The sequence below is a fragment of the Nasonia vitripennis genome, chromosome 2 (assembly GCF_009193385.2).
Source record: "Nasonia vitripennis strain AsymCx chromosome 2, Nvit_psr_1.1, whole genome shotgun sequence".
NCBI lineage: Eukaryota > Metazoa > Arthropoda > Insecta > Hymenoptera > Pteromalidae > Nasonia > Nasonia vitripennis.
The window spans coordinates 10823437-10840498 of record NC_045758.1 but is presented as its reverse complement, the minus strand read 5'-3'; the positions used below and the strand labels follow the sequence as shown (position 1 = coordinate 10840498).

At 35.3% G+C, this 17062-nt stretch overlaps 4 protein-coding genes and 1 non-coding gene across 9 annotated transcripts; 3 read left to right on the top strand and 2 right to left on the bottom strand.

Annotated features, from left to right (window-relative positions):
- Window positions 1–1937: 1937 nt before the first annotated feature.
- Window positions 1938–9961, bottom strand: LOC100123655 (putative inorganic phosphate cotransporter). 3 transcript variants are annotated; one of them, XR_512757.3, is made up of 8 exons: window positions 9831–9961; window positions 6792–6925; window positions 6263–6563; window positions 5928–6178; window positions 3661–3810; window positions 2770–3144; window positions 2412–2696; window positions 1974–2343 (listed from the first exon to the last, which is right to left on the bottom strand). XR_512757.3 is itself a non-coding variant. In XM_003424052.4 (7 exons), the coding sequence occupies exons 1-7, from the start codon at window positions 9955–9957 to the stop codon at window positions 2466–2468; spliced, it is 1569 nt and encodes a 522-aa protein (XP_003424100.3). In that variant the 5' UTR covers window positions 9958–9961; the 3' UTR covers window positions 1938–2465. The 3 variants fall into 3 exon arrangements, 2 of the variants coding, with proteins under 2 accessions (XP_003424100.3, XP_016838492.1); XM_003424052.4 differs by having other exon boundaries at window positions 1938–2696; XM_016983003.3 differs by lacking the exon at window positions 9831–9961 and adding an exon at window positions 9541–9796 and having other exon boundaries at window positions 1938–2696.
- Window positions 3860–5180, top strand: LOC100678566 (transcription initiation factor TFIID subunit 11). The gene is made up of 2 exons (XM_003424054.5): window positions 3860–4187; window positions 4300–5180. The coding sequence occupies exon 2, from the start codon at window positions 4323–4325 to the stop codon at window positions 4890–4892; it is 570 nt and encodes a 189-aa protein (XP_003424102.1). The 5' UTR covers window positions 3860–4187; window positions 4300–4322; the 3' UTR covers window positions 4893–5180.
- A 1568-nt stretch (window positions 9962–11529) lies between the features above and the next one.
- On the top strand, window positions 11530–11601 carry TRNAW-CCA. Its single transcript has one exon. It is a non-coding gene; the product is annotated as a tRNA-Trp (tRNA).
- Window positions 11563–14969, top strand: LOC100123658 (THO complex subunit 5 homolog). Of its 3 annotated transcripts, none has more exons than XM_001607287.5 (11): window positions 11563–11712; window positions 12017–12144; window positions 12334–12698; window positions 12788–12863; window positions 12942–13127; window positions 13199–13331; window positions 13408–13647; window positions 13742–13844; window positions 13925–14126; window positions 14193–14490; window positions 14569–14969. In XM_001607287.5, exons 2-11 carry the CDS (start codon window positions 12043–12045, stop codon window positions 14883–14885), a joined length of 2022 nt encoding a protein of 673 aa, XP_001607337.1. In that variant the 5' UTR covers window positions 11563–11712; window positions 12017–12042; the 3' UTR covers window positions 14886–14969. The 3 variants fall into 3 exon arrangements, with proteins under 3 accessions (XP_001607337.1, XP_003424103.1, XP_008212711.1); XM_003424055.3 differs by having other exon boundaries at window positions 11707–11833; XM_008214489.4 differs by lacking the exon at window positions 11563–11712 and adding an exon at window positions 11891–11945.
- A 9-nt stretch (window positions 14970–14978) lies between these two features.
- LOC100123662 (intracellular protein transport protein USO1) lies at window positions 14979–16885 on the bottom strand. The gene is made up of 4 exons (XM_032596727.1): window positions 16396–16885; window positions 16058–16281; window positions 15590–15982; window positions 14979–15515 (listed from the first exon to the last, which is right to left on the bottom strand). The coding sequence occupies exons 1-4, from the start codon at window positions 16565–16567 to the stop codon at window positions 15180–15182; spliced, it is 1125 nt and encodes a 374-aa protein (XP_032452618.1). The 5' UTR covers window positions 16568–16885; the 3' UTR covers window positions 14979–15179.
- Window positions 16886–17062: the final 177 nt, after the last annotated feature.

Genomic DNA, 17062 nt, shown 5'->3' with positions numbered 1-17062 from the left:
AAATGCAAAAATAGAGAAATAGGCATCGATCTCAAAATCTCTCACGACTGTTAAGAGTTAAAATTCTTATTAATGTCTTGACAAGAAAGGCAAAATATTTATCACTTTCTTCATGTAAAAATACACTGAAAACCAAAAATACAATGTGCTAGAGATAGTATTTACTGCGTAATTGCCTATAAGCAAAATGTGACCCGCCAAATTAAAAAATTCACATGTGCCTCAATGTGAAAATATGAATGAAAACAGTTAAATTAAAATCATCTGGATTACATGTTTTTATAGGTAGCATATTAAGTATCTGTGTAAAATTTCAATTGCCTAGCTTTTTTACAATGCAAATGAATAGGGTTGTAATAATAGGCTTATACTCACTGACTCTTCTACTGAACTTTTCTTCAAATTCACTTCTCAGACCTTAACGACAACGACTTTGGGCGTTGTTAATATATTTATATTAAAAGTATTACAGAATATGGTAACATATGGTAGGTAATATGGTAAAAATATTAGCAGAAATTAGTGTACCCAAAACTTATGTTGTTTTTTCTACCAGGGTTATTTGACATAGATAGAATAAGGAGCGCGCGAAGCGCGCCTTCATTCCTAGTCTCTTATACAATTTAGTTAATTATCTCAATACGTTTCATGATTGCAGGTTTTAATAATACAAAATTAATTTATATAGACATTAGACACTTTGAAATCTGAAGATTGAGAATTTAAAACGTGAAATCTCATTCTTCAATTTAGAAAAGAACGCCATCTCTCGAATTATGTTTTCACTGTTCTTCAGATTTTGAAGAACATATATCATATAATAATTATACAAACCATATACTTACTAAATACATTCATTCAATTATAATTATATTGAAAATGTTAATACAGATTTATAATATTTTATTAAAAATTAAAAAATGTAAATATGAGAAAATGAAAGATATACATGGACTTATATAAACATTTTTAAAATAGCATGAATTGCATACGCATGATGACAAGTTGGTACGTCGTTACGTCGATCGTCACCATCACTTAATTCATTGATTGATCTGTATCAAAACCAACTTGCGCGTGAAGAATAATCTCTGCCATAAAATCATAAATTATTGTTACGTTTTTATCAAGAGAATCCCAAAAGGAAGTAAAAAGTATTTCTCCAACAATCTCAGTGTTAATAAAAAGGATTAATATTTACAAATAAAAAGAATTTAATATATATGGCCTATCAATATCTTGTCATCGAAATTTGTTTTCGTTTCTATTAAAACTCTGCAATCTACGATAGTAAATGCAAACAGAGTTTTGTGAGTTATAGAGCGAACATTTTTTTTATACTTTAGTAATAGTACATTACGATACGTGTGACTTAAATGGTTCTTTTTTACAAAACTTTTTTGTAAAACTGAACCAATTAAGTCAAGAGTATCGTATAAAATGTTATAGCACAGACTGTTCAAATCCGCAAGTCTCGCCTATTCGTGACTAAAGTAATCCTTATTTGCACCGTGAGGTTAGGGCACGAGCGTAGCGAGTGTGATAAACACGGTGCAAAAAAGGACTACTTTAGTCACAGATAAGCGTGACTTAACAGCGGATTTTAGCGACACTGTTCTATAAATAAATTATAGTGACATTTTTTAGTAACGTTGATGATTGTCTTTGAGGCTATATATCTGCGATACTATTCTCATTTTTATTCCGTCGATCCTTATCGTAATTAAATTCACTGCTACCGTATATAATTGTTACTATGAACTATGTATAGACTCGATTTCCACCTTCTCATCGTCGTTACTCGGGTCACGTCCACCCTCGTCCTCGTCGCCTCGTCTATTGCACCTGGTGATGGCAATACCTCTTCATAAAATATTTTCCATCTTTTTTAGATTTTGAAGACCTGATGCTAGTATCGGATTTGATTACTTCAAATGTATATTTAACACTCTACTATTTATTAAATCACCATATTTATGTGTACATTGTTGATAACAACATAGTCATTTTTTATTTGTATACAAAATATTGAAATATTTTTTTACAAGTTTTTTATAGCATTAGTACCGTACGTTCGTATGTTTAATTAATTATATCTTTTAACAATAATAACTGCTTACGGTTGTCTTAGTATATTTACAATATTTACATCATGGATCCACAAAAAATTTTTTTACTATAAATACTCCCAATCTTTAACACAATATAGTCCAAAAATTAAATCCACTTTGTTACATCGCCTGCATGTAATTAAATAAAAAAAGTTTTCAACGTTTAATAAGTTTGCGTATATAACCATAAACTTTTATAAATACACTTTGGATTGACTTGCTCAGTAACTATCTAAAAATTACTAAAATTCAATCAACAATATATGGTTTAAAAAAAAGATAACGACAATGTATACGAACATGTTTGTGGACAGTCTTTTCATAAAGAATCTCTTTGAGTTTAGGCGTCTTAAATCAAGACGCTTCGCTGGATTTTATCTGCTTCAGTGTCATGTTATTTGGATTATAAGCTGTCGATATTGTGTTTATTTGATACGACCGTTTTCCACTCATCTCGATGGGCGCAGACGCTGGATCGTTCCACCACTGAACTTCGCCGCTGCCGAAGACTATGAAAACGAGATTACCCAAGAAGTAGATCAGGGCAGAAATGTAGAACACGATGTGCCACTGCTCAACATTTGTCTGCAATATCAAACGAAAAATCCATTACTTACAATTAAATCGAAACGAAATCGATCTGATCAGAAAAGCTGACCTGCTCCTTAACGATCTCCCCACAGATGATCGGTGCAATAATGGCAATAATAGACGCGACACAATTCGTTATCGACATCATGGTACCAGCAAAGTTAGGGCTGAGATCGATATGGTTGATCTGAAATCCACAGATTGCACCAGCATTGAGACCAACAGCTATGATGAGAAGCGTGACGGGCACACTCTTATTAGCCACGTCGACGAAGCAAAGGGCGAGAAGGGCCAGAGCCGGTCCCCAGTGAGCCACGGTGTTGCTGACCTTGCGGATAGCACCTCGAGGTGCACCACGGCGCAACGCCAAGTCCGAGAACCAACTCGCCGGGAAACTCAGTATCCACATCGTCAAGTAAGGCAGGGCCGAGATCAGGCCGTTCTGAAATTTTTCGCGATCAATGATTATAAGTCTTTGCAAGTCGTTATATAGAAAGTGTTAATATGCTGCAATTGCTCTTTGATCTATTTTAGAAATATCAATTTCAATCGCAAGGATCGTTAATGAAGCGTGTAACCCTGATATCTCACGAGCATCCGTTTGTGTTCAACACAAAGGCGGTTGTATAGAAGTATGTTTAATCTACAATAAGAGCAGTCTATTAACAGCCACATGACGGCAGAGGATGTTACGATATAGATGAAACGAAGCGCGAAACATCTGTTGATGTTTAGTAAGAGCTTGATACATATATATAGCCGAATCGCGGGTACGTTCCCTTTTTATAGTATAGTAGCTGGACATCATAGTAGAGATATATAGTTTATAGAGTCCACAAAAATTACAAATGAAAGAATATGAATCTTGAAACATTATTAATGAAAATTATGTTTTGAAAAAAATTAAAAATGAATTCTTGTATTAAGAATAATTTATGTATTATTATTTTCAACTGACCTCTTTTATACTGTATCCAACAATTTCACTCATGTACGTTGGTATCTCCGTCAGCAATAGCCAGAAGCCCCAATTTTGTCCACAGTGGACGATAATCAATGCCCACATTGGCAGCGATGTGAAAATCTCTTTCCATGGCGTTCGAAGTCTCTGTAAGATTTATCATGTTTGCATTAATACAAAATTTACTGATTACTATTAATTAAATGTGACTTTTTCATTCAATAATGTGTAGAAAAATTTCAATTCCGCGCAAATTTCGCGAATTACCGACCGAAATATTTTGACGCATGCGCACTATTAGTCATAATTGCCAGCTGTTTCATGCTGATCGCGCTGGCGTCGTTGTTTGACTTGCATTCATAGATCGCGCATATGGGCTGCTTAAGAGTGAGATATTTGTGAGGTTATAATCTGACAAAAGTGACTTTTTCGTTAATAATAAATGCATTTCTAATGCCAATTGATCGCAAGATCCAATTCTGTAGATAGCAGATTATCTGCAAAAGTTTTGAGTGTAAATAAAGGTAACAAAATCACTTTTACTTAGGGGTATAATGAAATAATACTCTGTGTTTACGTTTGCGAAACGTATAAGTTTGTTGTTGTTATTAATTTATAATAACCTTATTCTTTCAGCTAGTCGAAGTAAAACAGAAAAAATGGATTCTGACTCGTTTGCAAATGCTATAGCTACCACAGACTTGGAACAAAATGTTGAATTCAAAAGTGAGAAAATTGAAGCTGACAGTCAGTCAAGCTATAAATTTGAAGGCTCCAAGGAAGAGTTATTTGACAATGAGATTATGTTACCAAATAGATCGTCGACTCAAGTAAATCCAATAAAAGAGAGACGAGAGAGTAAAGACAAGAACAGAAAAGAGCTGGAAGAAGAGGAGAGAGAAAAAATGCAGGTGCTAGTTTCAAACTTCACAGAAGATCAATTAGACAGGTATGAAATGTATAGGCGAGCTGCATTTCCAAAAGCAGCCATTAAGCGTATAATGCAGACTATAACAGGGTGCTCGGTATCGCAAAATGTAGTGATTGCGATGTCCGGAATAGCCAAAGTGTTTATTGGAGAAATTGTAGAAGAAGCTTTAGACGTGATGGAAGCAAATGAGGAATCCGGACCTTTGCAGCCAAAACACTTGAGGGAAGCTGTTCGAAGACTGAGACTTCAAGGGCAGATACCGCATGGAAAATCACAGAAACTGTTTTTCCGCCTTTGAAAATTTGTAAATACCTTATAATTATATTTAAATTAAAATTTTATATTAGATATTACTAGATTAATTATTTTTTTGCTATGCACATTGAAATTTGAATAAATTCATTGTTTAAGCATTTTTCATACTTTTCTATTTGAATAGCCTGCACTTGATAATAGTTGAATATGTTGGATACCAAAAAGCATATTAATGTTTTAATGTATAAGGCCTATTTTTAAATACATCAATGAAAAATTTGAAGATAAAAGAAATTGTTCAAGAATACAATAAACCAGCATACCAAATCAATCTGACTGTTGTCTTTCAAAATTTTCACACACTACCTAATGATCAGAAACTGCAACGTTTAAATTTAGAATTATCAAATGAAATTTTTTATGGCTTATATGTGTGGCCTAGAAACTAACAACGAAAATTTCCACCAGCAGTGTAAGTACACATATATGACGAACGTTCTCTTGCACGATAATTGAACTCATCGACAAAATCGTGGAAATAAGACATCGAACATGACGAGTAACACTTAATTGGAAAAAAAGTTGCGCGAACGTAACTTTGTAATTCCAATCCCGCTTCTCTGTATCGACACGACAGGTGCTTTTAGTTGGTAAAAATTAAAGTGCAAAGTAACGCTGACAGTGAATTTATATCAGGATTTTAACACGATAGTTACGATCACATTTTTCTGAAGAAGGAAATAGCGAGTGTTAATTCTACTTTTAACCTTGCACTTTTGCGAGAAAAGTATTTAAAAAACAGCATTCTTTCGCGTTTCTCGGAAATAAGCCTATATAAACTGGCTAAACTACAAGTGCTACTTGGCGGAACTGACTCAATCCGATCTAAACAAAATAACAAAACTTATCACTCCAATTTCACAACACACGAGCTGTGAATCCAGCGTGTATAAATAACGACTTCCACGCCGCAACAAACATTGTCAATCAACACTTCGTTATCACGGCGCAAAGTTCCATCATCTCCCAAGCCAATATGCCACTACGAAATGAGAAAAGCTTCGCAATTAAGACCTACCTCCTTTTCATCCTGGGAACCAACGGTTTTTCCGAGGCTCTCCCGGATGTATCGCTTCTCGGCTTCGCTGATCTTGGAGTGAGATTCAGGCTCGTCGGAGCCCAGAGTGAGAAACAGACCAGCCCAGCCTATGCCCAATGCTCCGAATACGTAGAAAATGCTGGGCCAGCCCAGGCTGGACGCGGCGAGTTGACCTGAAATCGGCATCGTCAGAACCGTGCCCAACTGGCCACCCGCGTAAGCGAAGGTTCCTTCGAAGGAGAAGCTTGTTCTTTAGTATGAACTCAATGTTTACATACATTTGTTTCATTCGAAGAAAAAGAAAAGCTGCTCACCTAGTCGGGCCCTTTCGGACGGTGGCACCCACCTGGCCAGAAGCGTTTGAATTCCTGGTAACACGCAACCCTGACTCAGACCCATACCGACTCTACAAACGCAGACGATTATCCAGCCGCCCTGATCAACTACCAGAGGGATGACGATGCTCAGGAGACCGCAGAAGAAGAGACCACCCGACAACAGCTTCTGAGCACTCCAGGCGTTCGCCAGGTAACCGAAGGGCACCTGCGTCACGATGTAGCCCCAGAAGAACGAGCTCAGCACTAGAGACTGCTCCGATGAGCTCCAGTTGTAGGCCTGTTGGCGATGAGAAATGTATAATTTTTACACGTTTGTGTTTTTTTTTTTTTTTCAATCAAGCTCTACAGTAAGTATAACATCACGCTACTGTTCGTTAAATTTTTCAGAGATAAGAGGCAGGAAACTCTTCGTGTCGCAATAACGCACGTTACATAAATTTCCCAACACCGCGAACAAATGAACTTCTGCTTATTTCCACGTTATCCATTCAAAAAGATCGCTCACCTTGAAGTCAGGATTGGCAGTTTCCGGCTTGGTCATGGCGACGACGGCCACCGACAGTATGACCCTGAGCGCGTAAGCGATCATCATCCCCAGGAACATTAGGAAGACCTGAACGTGCCTCGTGCCGAATCGACCTGGGGACACAACGTAACGACAACAGCTGTCATTTTCGCGCAGCAAAAGTGTCTCCTCGTCCTCCATCATTGTATATATTCGCACTCTTTCTCGCCTCTATAAGCACATATCACACACTACTCCACGACGCAAGTTACGTACACGTTTGTACCGGGAAACCGAATCGTGAGCGGTAACTCGATAACCGCAGGCTAGTTAACGACACACCGAAACAAAACAAATGTGATAGTACACGTATTGAAGTATGGTCGCCTACTGCCTTCTATTCCGAATTGCTATCACTTTGGGGACAATATTATGCGATGCACGTGCGCTAATGCGTATTTTTACTTATGATGATATTTTTATTGGTGTGATTAGCTCGCAAGTCAGAAGAAAGTATGAATTCGAATTTCTATGTAAAACCCGTCGTAGGATAATGGTCGCTGGTTACAATATCCTTTTTGCTTGATTGAAAAACGCATTATCGCCTTTCTAAATCTATAACATACTCGCCGTGATTTCGAAACTGGGACTCTGTGCGTCAAAGTGCGTTTTTCAAACAATTGTAAAGCAAGTCAAAAAAGCTAAGGCTAAGCTTTATACCGCAGTTTCTCTCGCCGTAAAATCTCCCGCAATAATTGCACGCAGTTACTATCGTTAAAAAATTAACGATTAGTCAAAGCTCATAAAGTTCAAAGCCCAAATGAAGCTTGCATTTCCTCATTTAATTCAAAATAATTAACGTCGCAGTAATTTACGACTCGACATACTACACTTGACGTGCGTAAGTCGTTGCATTCGGAGAAAAAACAAAAAAAAAAATTAGTAAACGCATTGTTGAACGGATTTGACGCGCCGAGAAATGTTTATCCGTATAATATAACCTACAGGAGTAGCGCGCGCGAAAAAAGAAAACATTGCGCAAGCTTTACATAAGCTAGAATTCCCGCGATTCGATTTTCATTCGCCGTTGAACTTGCGATCGCGTTTTTCCGCGATTAAACCAGCGCGCAAGACTTATACATAAGCTCGCCACGTATAGATCATCCGTAATTGCTACGAGTGTGATATAGACCGAGCGTTTTGTTGTTGCCTCCGCAAAATATAATCTCTCGGAAAATCGCGCGCGCAAACATCCTGGTGAATTCGAAAAATGTGCGCGCCTTCTATGCACGCTCGAATGCTAATGTTGCCACGTGTTGACGTATGCAGATGAAGAGTGAAAAGTAGGTACAAAAAATGCGTGAGCTTTTTCAGCGAATTAAGTCCTTTTTGTCGTTTTACAGCTGATTTTAGCGAATATCATTATTGATTTATGTCGGAGGTAAAAACCCGCGCTGTTTCGTAAGGTTTATTTTTTTCGACGTACTAATACTGCACGGGCGAGTTTTACCGAGAGAAAAAATCAACGCAGCTTACATTCAGGTGTGTAAAAATGCGAGCAATTCGTCACGCGCGTTTTAGGTAATCAGCGAGAGGCGTGTTTTTTTTTTTTTTGTTATTCACTAATCGACCGGAGCTGAATTCTCGTTTGCATAATGAGATGCAACTAAATCGTTTGATAAAATTGTAGTTTCGAGTAATCGGAGATCGATTAGAAACATAGAAGGCATTTGTATCCGATAAAGAAGTCGAATATATGTATAATCAGATGTCTATAATCTTGAACTAGCCGAGATAAATGCAAGAATCAGCTATCAGGTTTTAGCGTACAAGTCCGAAAAATAGGCTGATGTCGTTTTGAATTAGTTAGATAATTACAAAATAATTGTAATGATGCACTGATAAACCAGTCGTAATTATTCACTTATATAATTATTGCTCGATTGTTGTTTGCATTCGATTGGCATACAAAAGCTACACCGTAAATATCGTGTATTGGTCATTAACACTTGACAGACTCGCATGTATAGAAAGTTTCTTAAAAGAGATGGCACTATTGATTACAGTATCAACGTTATCACAAGAAAACTTAGTAATTCATCATCTAATGATGGAAAAATATGAAAACGCATCGCGTTGGATGATTCTAATCGTGTAAAAATTCCACCGCACTTTAACCACTAATATTTGATAAAACATTCTTATTATTGCACTACTGGAAAACTGCAAAATAATATACTTCATCTAAGCGAATATGAGCTGTGTCATAGAAAATTTAGATTCTATCTATGAACGTGTAAAACTGGTATTAATCTTTTGTATCGTAAATGAAAAACAGAAAAGGCGGAAAATAACTAAGAACTATCCTAGCGCGAGATTACTATAATAATGAACGAGTTATTATCCGCGTTAATGTTTACTCTGTGATTTAATGGTTTCCTACTGGAAATTTAAATGATGCAATAATAATTATGGCTTTTTCATCAAATACTAACTGTTTTTGAAAGACAATATATAGAGTTAAGTGCCCCCAAGCAGAGTAGTAAAATAATCATGCAAGGTGGTAAATTAAATATTGAATTCGAATCTGATGTGCGTAAGTAGATACAACTGCTAAAATATTAGCTGCAAACACTCGGCTACTAATACTCGATATTGTTCATCGGTGTTCAAATAAATGTGAATGTGCGAACGTAGCGATAGGCAAAAATGCTATCCTTTAAAAAAGTAAATCACACTAAGTAACCACCTCTAAAGAGCCACACATGTCACTGCTGAAGCAAAACTCGGACACGCCACTATAAAATAAACAAGCTATTATTTCCACAAATCCGCGTCGTCACTTCAATCGTCGCCATCGTGAATCTAAAAGACCGAAAGATCCGTTGACACCGGCTCTTATCGCACTTCAAATATTTGCCCGAAACACGGCATAATCCGCGCGCCAATTACGAAAAAACGTCCATCGGAAAAACACCGTTGATGCTCTCTCTCACTCTCGGACTGATTCTTTTCACTTCTGATGCGTATGTATTATACCTGGACTGCCCGGCAACTTTTCCTCGGGCGCGCCATCCTCGGCTCTAGAGTCACTCGTCTCGGTTGTAGTCATTTGCGCGCCGACGGCCAGGCATTTATCCGCGGGCCGCATAGCGACGTTTAACATTTATATAGAAGCCCACCTCCGTCTCTACCACCACCATGCGCCGATGTGTCTTTACTCCTTCTCTCTTTCTGTCTTGTTCGTCTGCTCCCGTTTATTCTTATGCCGCTTATGCGGGGAATGTGTCTATGCGAGAGTCGAGTTGGGATCAACCCTTGATGCGTTGCATAGGAGATACTTTGGCCCTTTCTGGTTGAGTTTAGGTACAGATTATAGAATTTGACAAAAATTTGATACTCAGATTTGTTCAACGCTTCGGAGAAATTTGAATTATCGAGTTTAATTAGTTAAGGCTATTTGGAAGGATTAGGAAACCTACGCGGAACATAAACATTTACATATAATTATTTTTGGAATCTGTAAATCCATAATAAAAAATACACTATTGTATAGATTGACTTCGAATGAGAGCAGAGATTGATCAATGCATGGAATGTTGTAATTTCAAAAAAATATGATAATATTTTTAGCAGAATTAATGAAAATCCATGTTTAACCGAAAATGCTAAACTAGCTACTATAATATACGAACCGGTTTTATCGAAATATAATTTTCAGCGCAGTGTAATTCTTAACCGAACATTATTATTCAAATTTCATGCAAAAAGGTGCGAACTAAACAGTAGCGCTTTATTTGAGCTTTTATAAGCGTCATTATAGCATAAGGTGAGTATCAACTGAAAAATGTATTGCGATATCATAATTCTTTATAAAGCGTGTAGAAATGACGGTTTCAATGTATCATCAACACGTGCAATTTACGTATGTATCTGACAATTTGTGCAAATGCGAAATTCTTTCTTTTAGCAAATCACTCTTATTGTTTTCTGCGTATTTTTAGCAGTCGTCAAGATATACGTTTTTTTTTCGTGCGCAAACAAAATTGATTTATTTTTAATGTTTTTGTATACATATACAATGGCAGCTTGCGGTTATGAAATATATCAGTCGGATAATTAATAAGATCGCCGTAAACCATTCTAAATATCGCAGGTATTGTCGCTAGGATAACATGAACAGGCAAAAATAAAAGTGCTATATTGTTGAAATTTAATTACCGTAATTTATTATATGGTGGAATTGCACGCTTAATGAGTTTTCCGCAATGAAAGCATTGTGGCACTTATTGCCGCTATTCTGTACTTTGTGGATGTGCAGTATAAAAGTTTTACGTATATTATAATATATATACATATGTATCCATTTTTTATCGCTATATTACGAAGATACAACAATGTTATTATATATACACTGTAATTACTTCAGACAGTAAGCATGACATTGTTTACTCATTTCGTTTAAAATTAATAAATTTGATATATTCAATATGTATGCTCGATGTATTCAACATTAAAAAATTGTACATAATATATATTTATTTATTCATCTATATATTTATAAATACATAAATATAAGAAAACACTCGCAAATAATCTTCTTAATATAAAAGAGCTGTTTTCCATCCCGAAAATCAATTTAAAAAAAAAGAAAAACTGATTTAAAAAATTCAAAAAAAGGCAGCTTTTTTATTCTGATTTTAGCTTGAAATACGTCCATAAACGTGCCTTGAAACAAGACTCCGTGGCGCAACGGTAGCGCGTCTGACTCCAGATCAGAAGGTTGCGTGTTCAAATCACGTCGGGGTCAAATTTTAACTTTTTGTTCTCAAAAATCATAAAAATTATTTTTTGAAATAAGTACAGTCGCTGCACAGGCCAACGGATAATAAGTATACATCAATATAGTGGACTCCATGAGGTATCTGGTATACATTTATCCGTAAACATACTGGCACTTGGCGCGTCTGTTTTCCGGCCGACCGGACGCTTCGTTTTTTGCTGTTATTTTATCGAGTGTTTTTGTGAATAAATTGTTCAAGGTTAATAGTGATTATTAGTTTACTAATATTTAGTGAGATCGCGGTTTCATTATTTTTTTAAACTGATTCGATTGATGTCGTTTTCGTTTGCGATTCTTGTGTGAAAGATAAAGTGTGAAACATAACCTCTCTGTGGGATGAAATAATCCTTTTTCTAAACTTGTTTTTCGTATTTGTTTGTAGATCAGTTTGAACGAATAAAAGGATAAATGGGTAAGGAGGAAGATATTAAAAATACAAAATCAAATACAAATTCTTCTTCCCCGTCAACTAGTCAAGAAACTATGTCGAGCGAAACAGATATGTACCAGGTTTGTTTATAAGGTTTACTTATTCATATCATCAATACACACATTAAATTTACTATTTTTTAAATGTATTTTGTACCTCTTATTATCTGCGCATTAAAAATTGATGATAAAATTCTAAATTTGAGAGGTTATAATACAGCGTACACATCTATAGACCTATTAAAATTAAGAATCTATTCATGTTTTTAGACAATCATCACATTCGAAGAAGAAGAAGCTCTAGAGCGATCTTCTGAGAAAGATGCTGAAAGTTTTTATACTACGTGTAATCAAATTCGTAAAAATATGGGACAAATAGCAAAACTCAAATCAAGTGCCGATGCTAGTACAAAGGACCAGACAAAGGAACAGATCAGAGAGCTACAAGTAGATACTCTTTTAGCATTTATGGAGTTAAAAAAATTAAATAGAATGGAAAAATTCAGAACAAAGTTTTCTCGTGACTCTTTGAACACAGCTAAAACTAATGTTGATAATCGACATTTACAATTACAAAATTTGTTATATGAAGTGATACATTTGAAGAAAGAAGTAATGAAGTGTCTTCAATTCAAGTAAGAAAATCACTTTCAATATTTATCCTTAGACAAACTATGTAAAACAATTTCAATATTACTTTCCTAATTTTCTTTATTGTTTTTAGATCTAAGGATGAAAAAATAAAATTAGTCCCTGAAGAAGAATTCTACAAAGAAGCTCCAGAATCTATTTCTAGACCTGTAAGTTAACGTTACAATTTTTGTATTGCCCATACATACAAAAATTAGATTTGTAGTTTAACTGAAAACTTATTACAGGAAATAACAAAGAATGACCCTCATCAGAAGAGATTAGCTAGACTTGAGTGGGAATTGACACAAAGAAAACAATTAGCAGTGCTATGTGATAATCTTAGTGAAAGTAAGAAATCTGTAGCTGCCAGTATAGAATCAAAACAGTCACGTTTAGACAACCTTGCACCACAACTGCGAGGAATTTTGGAGGTACTGTTCACACTCATTTAGTCTGATATTTAATTAAAATATGATATAAAAATTTAATTGTCTTTTCATAGGCAAGCAAACCATTACAAGAAAGTCTTGGTCTTCCATTAGACAAACTTAGATTGGAACATGAAAAGGCAGCACTGTTGGCACCACCTCTATATATTCTCTATGCAAAAGCTTCTGCATTCAGAGATGCCTGTGGTAAATAATTGAGTTTTATAATAACTTTTGCTCAAAACGTCAAGATTTTAATTCACAAAGTTTGTTTTATTTTCAGATTCCACGTTAGTCGTATCTGTTGAAGGTGATGAAGAAGAGGCTAGACGTACTTCCAATACAGACAATGGACAAGAATCTGATTCCGATAATGAAGGCCAATCAGAAAATGTTCCAGAAGAAGCTCCTGTACATAAAAAGAGACATCATAGAATATCAAAAGAAGCAAGACAAGAAGAGAAAAAGATGCGATTACTTCAAAAACATCCTCTCAGTGTAAAAATTATTGTCTCCTTCAAAAGTAAGCTCAGTTCTGTTTCAATAGTTACATATATTTTAATTCAAGCATATGGGATCATTAGAACATTTGCTTACTCTTATTTTTAATATTTCAGATGATACTAAGCTTAAGTTACAATTTTACTACCTCACTGTCTTAAAAGTTATAACTGTAGAGTCAGACCTATTAACAGTAAATTTAGGAGGCATTAGTGTTGGGTAAGCGTTTTTTAGTAAAAAAAATAATAACTGCAATTTTTCTGAAAAATTTGTTGAAAATAACATTTTATCTTTTTTAGAGATATGCTGGTTTCGGAATCAGTTCTACGCGAATTGTATCCAGGTGATGCAGGTTTAGAAAGTCCCAACCCAGCAAATACTTATCAATTAGCTAGACAAAAGCTTGGTTCATTCTCATCATTGGGTCTTGGTATTCCTTACAAGTGGGCACAAAGGATGGCAGGTTTACACTTTGTTCCTGTTGACGCCCGAGAACAAAAGGTATGCTTTTTAATATATTTCAAAACAAATTGACATATTTAATTTTAACATATTTGAATTCTTTAGACGGTTATCCAAGATCATTCACAAGATAGTGTTGAAAGCGTATTAAGGGAGATCAAAAAACGTGTAAAGGCCAGATTAGATTTATGCTCAGAAATACGTCATTTAGAATCTGGAAACTTACCTGTAATTACTAATGCAGCCGACCCAATACCACAAAAAATAGCTACGACCATTCATAAATTCATCATTTCTTCTTGGAAAAACTACTGCGCTACATTCAATTGCCCAGAGTCCAGTAAAGAAGAATTTATCAGTTCTTCAGATACCTTTTACGAAGCTATTTTGCGTCGAGGCAGCCGTAAGTGTTTGATCGTAAAATAAAATAATAAGAAAGAAAGTAAACTATTGAAACGGTTCTAAACTTCGTTATTTGCAGATGAATTAGTAGCCTACATCGCCATCAAACCAGACTACCCGAAAGTTACCTCAGTCTTTCGAATAAGCTTCAACTCGAATATTTCTGCAGAAGTGGACACACTTCGTGAAATAGAGCGCGAAGTTAACGTAATGTGGGAGAAGTCACCAACCCTGTCAGCTCAACTCCAACGGCTTCGAGCCTGTTTTGATATCTATTTAGAAACGGAGAATATAGCACCACGTGAAAAGATCTTCTTCCACTCGGTCCGAGGTAGAACTCGATCCCGGCCCTACAAGTACGTGGAAATTGGCGGTGGAATTTTCACTCATCGCTAGGTCAATTTTAGCAATTAACTATTTTTTAATCATATGGTAAGATTTACAATACAAACAATGAAATATAGAAATTTTTTAATTTAATCTGCCTTATTTTTTTTATAAATTTATTCAAATCTCTCTGCTCAAGATTACATAAGAAAAAGTCTAGTAAGTATGCAGTTTTTGCATATAAATAAGCAGTACATTCACACTATGGTCGTATTATCAGTTTTACTGTGGTTTGTGTGGCACTTTGATTTTGTCTTACATCAGTAGATGATTTTGTAAAAATTGTATAGTAAATGATAAGATTTAGGCTCGCGTTAGTGTTTGGATGGTTGGCATTCTTGAGATTGATCGAAAATAAGATCGTAAGCAATGCTTTAACCTGTTGTTTTCTTCAACAAGAAGATTGCGTTCTTGCTTCAGAATACTGTTTTCTTCTTTAATGCAATACAAATGATCTCGAAAGCCTTCTATTTTTTTAAGAAAGCCGAAAGGTTCTTCATTGGATTTTATTAATTCTTTCGGTGTTTCTAAATTTTTCAATGAATATTTTGTTACACGTAAGGAATCTGGTTCCAGATTCGAACACAATTTTGCCATTGTTTGAAGTTCTACACCCTTATCAAGAATTATTTCCAAATCCTGAAATAGAATAGATGATTTTTTTTATATTTTGTATTTCAAAAAAATACGTAGCTTCTCGAAAATCAAGTTACCTTAATAACTTGGCTACTTAAAACGCTTAATCGCTTCAATTGCACCGTGTCTATAGTTTGAGCCATTTTCATTTCTTGTCTCATTTTACAAACTCGTTTAGTAAGCAACTCCGATTGCATCCTCAAATCCTCAATGGTTTCTTCTCGCTCTTGGGCCAAGGTGAAGAGATTTTTTCTCAATGTTTCTAAATTTTCCTTTAACTGAGCGTACAATTTAGGAAATTGCGCTGCTTCTACCTGATGGGCATCGTCTTGTTCTTTCAAATATTCATATTGCTTTCTCTTACTTTCAGTAGATTTTTCGTACTTTGTTATCAGGTCGTTCGATTGTTGCCATAATCTCTCCATTTGAGAATAAATTTTACGCTTTAATTGATGAATAGATTCGTCTTTCTGAAACACGAATTTTTAATAACTTTAATCGTATCAATATGCGTAATAACTCAAAATATTTGAAAGAAAACTTACGGAGTATACAATATTATGAATATTAACAGCATTTCTAGTTCTTATTTCCGTCAATTCTTCTTCTAGACATTTACTTTTGGCAAAGATGATAGTTTTCAGGTGTAGCAGAGATTCTTTCATATCGATTTTATGACGTTTCATATCTTCCACATCTGTAATCTCGATTCTGCTTACCATTCCTTCGTAATTACTACGCAGGTAATTTATTCTTTCATGGCCTTTTTCTGCAAAATTTAACCATATTAGTATTCAAAATTCTAAAGCTCGTTATTCAACAGCTTATCATAAAGAATTAAATTTTATAAATGCTGTGTAATGTTGATTAATTTATTATTGACCTATGATATTATCTAAAGCTATCATGTGAGCTTCTTGAAATCGTCGATGATCAAGATCCGATTCCACTAACTCATCATATAACTTTTTTATAAATTCATCTTTTGTTTTTAACGTTTCTTCGAAGTCTTGCCACAAATGCTGAACGTCTTCCTTCAATTCTGAACATTTCATGCGACGTAAAGTAGTTCGCCATTGTTCGTTAAGTTTTGCGGTATTTATACGCGCAAATGCTTCTTCACGTTTTAGTTTGTTCTACAAAAGCAGAATCATTAGTTATTACTGCTTATTTTTAGTAATTTTATTCAATTACAATTCAAATACGAATATTCATTTGACAATGACATATAAATATATCACCTTTGTAAATATCGCTATCAGCTGTTGTTTTCGGCGTTTTGCCTCTAACTCGAGATCGGCACGATGCTGTAAATATCTTGCTCGTTCCTCATCGCTCATACGAGCAAGCTTGGATGCTTTTCCTTTCTTCTTTTTTGGCGGCATTGTAAAATTTTTTTGCTACACAAGACTTTTTGCTGATGGATAGCAGACACGACAATCCTTATGCCGAGATTAAAGAAACACTTTGTATCGCGATGTACATGTTTGATCAATATTTTTATTACCATGACTTTGCGTGGCTTATCCGCATTGATGCGTATGCACGCA